This window comes from Octopus bimaculoides, chromosome 3 (assembly GCF_046866305.1).
Source record: "Octopus bimaculoides isolate indiv1 chromosome 3, ASM4686630v1, whole genome shotgun sequence".
Lineage (NCBI taxonomy): Eukaryota > Metazoa > Mollusca > Cephalopoda > Octopoda > Octopodidae > Octopus > Octopus bimaculoides.
The window spans coordinates 45,988,388-45,994,242 of record NC_142930.1 but is presented as its reverse complement, the minus strand read 5'-3'; the positions used below and the strand labels follow the sequence as shown (position 1 = coordinate 45,994,242).

The 5,855-nt window shown below is 32.4% G+C and overlaps 1 protein-coding gene across 3 annotated transcripts in view; it reads right to left on the bottom strand.

Annotated features, from left to right (window-relative positions):
• LOC106882315 (exosome complex component MTR3) overlaps positions 1-5,538 on the bottom strand; it is a 43,084-nt gene extending 37,546 nt beyond the window's left edge. The window contains exons 1-4 of one of the 3 annotated variants that reach the window (XM_014932949.3): positions 5,268-5,538; positions 4,603-4,759; positions 2,986-3,043; positions 1,002-1,080 (exon numbers count right to left, since the gene is read on the bottom strand). In XM_014932949.3, coding sequence (XP_014788435.1) covers positions 1,002-1,080; positions 2,986-3,043; positions 4,603-4,689 — 224 coding nt within the window. In that variant the 5' untranslated portion in view covers positions 4,690-4,759; positions 5,268-5,538. Of the gene's footprint in view, positions 1-1,001; positions 1,081-2,985; positions 3,044-4,602 lie in introns of all 3 variants that reach the window. The other 2 variants (XM_014932948.3, XM_052966520.2) reach the window with 2 other exon arrangements.
• Positions 5,539-5,855: the final 317 nt, after the last annotated feature.

Here is a 5,855-nt window from a genome sequence, read left to right as displayed (position 1 = left end):
TGCGTCGTAACTCCTTTATTATTATTAATATTACCAAAAGGATCGATTCTTGAAGAGTCTGCATATCTTCACTGTCGTTTTTTTCTGCTATTTAGGTGATGATTTTTTAAGTTAGCTTACCAATTATTTTTGTTGGTAGTTAATTTATAATATATTGTTATATATATATATATATATATATATATATATATATACATACACACACATATATACATATATTTATTCCAGCCTGAATATTGGCTAATAGCTTATTTTACATGGTGATACAATATTCAGCTAGAAAACTCAACAAATTCTTGGAAATTTGTAGAACCATTCAACCTTGATGCACATTAAAAATGATTTTATAAAACTCAAACTTCATTGGAAATTAAAATTCAAAAGCAAATTTTCCTAATTTAAATTTTCATATAAATTTCTCTCCTCTCATAAAGTATATTTTGAAAATCTTAGTGCAAAGAGAGTATTCATCAAGAACAAAAAAGAATGGTTGGAGGGATCCAAAATCAAATTCTTCTCTGAATATAAATAATGTAACTTGTCAAAGATATATAGAAACAATTGAGTATGTTTCTGCCACCTCTGTTAAAACATTGTATCACATCCATAGACACGTTACCTTCTGTAAACCTTAGTAACTGAAATTTTGAAATGTAAATCTTTTCAATATAAATGTAAATCTTTTCAACCGATGAATTTATATTTCATAATTATTGACGCAATAATTTGTACTTACTTGACAATAAAGAAAGTAAACAGGAAAAGTTTTAATGGTTGTGGGATGACCTTAACAAAAATTGTTGGAATAGTTTTTAGTGTTTTATAGTTCTGAAACTGAATCATCTCAAAATAAGAGTAAATATTCTTTTTTATTTTGTAGTACATTGCTTTAAATTCTTGCATGAGTAGTTCCTACACTATTATTAACACTGTTGTGAAAAATTGGTAACAAAAAAGGTCTTAATAAAAATAAACAAGTTTCCTGTAGAACAGTAACTTACACAGCACAGATAACTTTGGTTTTGTTCAGTTCAATGTAAGCAGATCCTTTGGCTTGACTGACTACTCCAGCACGTAAAACTGAAAAATGAAAATAAATATAGTCAGTATAATAGTAAGTAGAAATTGTATCTACACCATTTTATTTATTAACAGGTATTATATAAACTAGTTTAACCGGAAGGAGAATTTATATATGAGACAATGATATATTAAATGGTAAATCATATTTTACAAGTATTGTATTACATTTGGAGTTTTAGATTGCCATACAGTTCATTTGTTTCCTTTTTCATTTATATTGATTTTCTTATATTTATTTCTGTAAAATATTTCAGAAAATTTAAAATGCATCTTTCCAAAGTTTAGACATCAGTTAATTTTCTTTGCACTAGGTTAACCAAAATGTCTGTGGGACCATTATTAAATATGTGAAGAAGTCCAGTGTCAGCAAAATTGAAAATTGTGTAAAGAAAGAAAAACTTAAAGAGGAATAGAACACAAAGAAACATCATGAAAGGAAAAAATGTACAAACAGTTTGTAAGAGATATGAATGCCAAGACAGATACAGAAGATTAGAGACTATAGATGAGGAGTGACCTGAAAATAGAGACAGAAGCACTTATACGCACAACACGAGAACAAGCGTTAAGGACTAACTCTGTGAAGTGCAGAATCAACAACACTACTGAAAGTGACAAATGCAGACTGTGTGGTGAGAGGGGTGAAACGGTATGGTACATTATTAACTTTCCCAAAATTGGCACACTGTGACTACAAAAGATGACATGCCAATGTGGCAAGAATGATCCATTGGAAGCTCTGTGGAAATCACGGCCTACAAAGTACAAAGATGTGCTATGAGCAAACCCCAGAAGGAGTCACTGAGAATGAAGATTGCAAAATCATGTGGGATGCAATCATTCAGTGCAATCACCTGACCAGACATTGTGGTGAATAAAAAAAGAAAGAACTTGCACAATAATCGACATAACATGTCCCGGTGACAACATGATCAAAAAGAAAAAAAAACTAAACAATTACGATTTGTAGTGGAAATACGAAGGTTGTCGGTCAATGAGGAGAGTAGACATGATACCAATAGTAATTGGCACACTTGGAAGTATCAGCACTCAACAACCAACATGGCTCAAAAAGATTGGTACAAATGTAAAGATAGAACACCTACAAAAATCAGCATTACTTGAAAGTGCAAGAATTCTTCAGAGGGTTCTTGAAGCATGACCAGTAAACCATGCTGGCTGTGGACAGCTGACACTTTCTATAATACACAGCAAAATAAGCTGAGAGTTTTCATCAAATAATAATAATGCTTTCTTTGGATCTTGCAGCTACCTGCAGTAGAGGACCTTAACAGTTAAATTCCACAGTACAATTAATTCTCAAAATATCTTGTTCCAACTAGTTGGTGTCTGTAAATTTGAAAATTCACTACACATATTTATATTCTGAAAATACCGATGAATTCTGTATTTCCTAACATTATTTATGTCAACACAGTATTGCTATTTTGAGTTATAACATGATCTAAACCCATTAACATTATTTGAAATGACCTGATTCTTGTTCTAAATCTTTTTTGAATCAGAAATCCTTTCTTTCAAATATCATTAGCTCCTGGTGTACAGTGAAATATATATGACAAGCTCACAGAATTTCCTGTTCCATTCAGTTGCAATTATTACCAGAAATAAAACACATTTCAATAATACTTAAGTTTTAGGGTTAATATTTACATTTTTACAATAGAACAAGTAATGATGGAGACAGATCTTACAAAGCAGTCTTCCTTCAAAACTATCCACAATACTCTAAATCATTTCCACACATCTTCATCATCAGCAGCATTTAATATCTGCTTTCCATGCTGGCATATTGCCAATTCCAATACTGCCAATTCTGTATGAACTGATTTAAATATATGTTGCAGACATGCAGGAACTAATCAGACCAATAATACTTACATGTAGGTCGCATTTGATTGAAAAGCCTGGAGTCCCATCTTCTTTGGTTTTCATCAAGCTTAAAAAACAAATAAGTAATTATAGTTGATATAATGAATCAATGAGGCAAAGAAATAGATGCAGAAATGGAATAAAATGGGGAAGTTATAGATGGATAGAGAGTGAACTGGGCTGAGACAATACTCTGCTAGGCAAAATTGAAAACTTCAACATGGAGAACTGAGAAAAAACAAATAAATAAAAACAGGTGTAACAAAAGGGATTCAAGAAATTTGAAAACAAAGTGAAATAGAAGTTGCAACATGTGAAAATGAAGCCTTAACAAGTTATATGAGGAACCTGGTTGGAGGAATGAGAAAAGTTGTGAAATAAAGAAGAAAAGAGAAGGATAGTACAAGATTGAGGGACTTAAGTAATTCCATCCTAAAATAGAAACTTCAACAATAGACTTGAAAATTCTTGCAAAGTTGAAAGATATGACAGTTCAAACACATACACAGGGATATAGAAATATAAAAGTATGGATAGAAGAGTATCCAATGACATCAGAAATATGTGTATGTATAGTGAGGGGGTTATTAAGGAACAAATTATGTACAAGAAGCATATGGAGCTGAATTGAGAGACATTTAAAATGGGTGTGTGATTGTGTGTGCATCATTACTTTCCAACATCCACTTTCCATACTTACAAGGGTCAGCTGAAATTTAAGGCAAAATATCTGTGGCCAGCCGCCCTTCCTGCCACTAACATTCATCTGTTTCCAAATAAGGTATTTTTTACTTATAGCTGGATGTCTTCATGTAAGATTGGAAACAAACAACATAGCTTGTATGATGATGACAATTGTTTTACAATTACATACAATGTCAAGACAAGAAGACATGAACACATACACATATGTGTGTGTGTGTTTGTGTAGGTGAATGTATATATATGTAGTGTAGATAACACAGATAACATAAATGTGGTATAGATAACACAGAATAGTGCTCAAATAGATGAGAATTTAAACTCAAACTTCTTCATCAAGAGATAGCATCTTTGCATCAAAAGTTGGATATAAGAACAATCTTTATTGAGCAGTTACAGAGGTAGAAAGGCAGATAAACACTGACAGGCTTACATCAATCAAGTTTTCTAATTTAACAAAAACGTGGAGACGGGGCTCCAACCAACACATCGCATTTTCAAAATTTCATTTCTCCCCATCCCTTCATTTTTCACTTTTTCCGGAATTTTTTTTTTTTTTTTTACGAAATACGTAGAAAAATACGAAGATAACGATTCTGAAAAAAAATTTCAATTTTTCATAAGAAAAAAAAAAAGGAAAGAATATAATACCCTCAGGCCTTCAAGCCGGCTATCCACATGCTCGAAATAACAGCCAAATCTCACAAAACTGCAATAACATATTCGTCTTTAATTATGATTATATTGTCTGATAAAACTATTGTATGTCTTTTTACTAAATATGTGGTATAATTTCTCTAACGAAGTTTGCCAATTACATGTACGATACAGTATAGATAATTTTAAAATTTAAAGCAAAATATATTGAAATAAACGACGGAGGAGTATTTTAAATGGATGCAACAAAACAGAGATAAAACTTACTAAAGCCCGTGTTTCAATGTTTTTACAGTATGAATAAGGAGTATTTGATGTTTCAGGACCCGAAATACGTTTGCTGTCGGTCGGCATATTGCACGTGTTGTAATCACTAATTTGTTTTCAATATCAGAGAGTTCCGTAAATAAAATTAAATGTTATTCTGAAAATACGAAACAGGATTCAACAGAAATCAATTTATTTCCATATATTTTGTATTTTTTAAAAATAATTTTTCTAATTTAAAATTATTATTGGAAACATTGCTGTTGCTCTTTAATGAATATTTTATTTCATTATTGAAACTACATTTACGAAGATTGCCTACATTTAACATTTGATATTTACAATGCTGAATTTAATGTCTCGTATATTTGGACGGATTTGAAGTGAAAGTAATTTGGAAAGGACTGGATGAGCGTATCTTGTTTGATTTTTTTTTTTATAAAATCAATTGGGGCAGTCAGTAAATAAAGAAAATATCTTTATATATTTCTATCAATAAAACAAAAGAAAAATTTGGGATCGCAAAAAGTCAATAATGCCTCGTGTGGTTTAATTTGTCCTAAATATCTAAAATGAATTATATACTAAAAGGATATTTATCTCCCACTAAATGTGGGTGTTGTGTTAGAATATTGCGCTACTCGGCGGAGGTAAAGAATACGCACACCAACCGTTTTTGGCGTAACCCTACGAGAAGACTGTACGAAAAGCTACGTGACCGCGGTGGTGACAGACGCGGAACGTAGTCAATCATATAACTTGTTTTATTTTGACACGCGCATTGCGTTATACTTTTCTTTCCGTTTCCGACTCGAAACTGTTTACAGATTACAGCCATTCACGAACCTAGGTTCGTGGGGAGCGCTTCGCACTTCGATGGTTGTGAAGCAACCATCTCACGAAGTTGCGCTCATGAGGAGCTCTTCGCGCTCCGATCGTTATAAAAAGAACACTCGTGTTTATATCTCTGATGAGTAATAACCGCCGGATCTTCCAAATCACGTGATTTCACCCTTCCTTAGACTTGTCAATAACAGAGATCCTGCTGGGATGTAACAGTATTTCCCCCATCAATGCCCTTACATATAATAAAACGCAATGAGTCTCTCGTCGGTTACGCTGGAAAAAGAAAAGTAAAACAACAAACGGAGTGAGAGTGAATTAAAAATCAGAGAGACTGAATGCGGGTGAACAGTAGTAAAAGGTTTTCCACTGTGGCGATCTTACGGTACGAGTCCTAAATATCGGCCTTT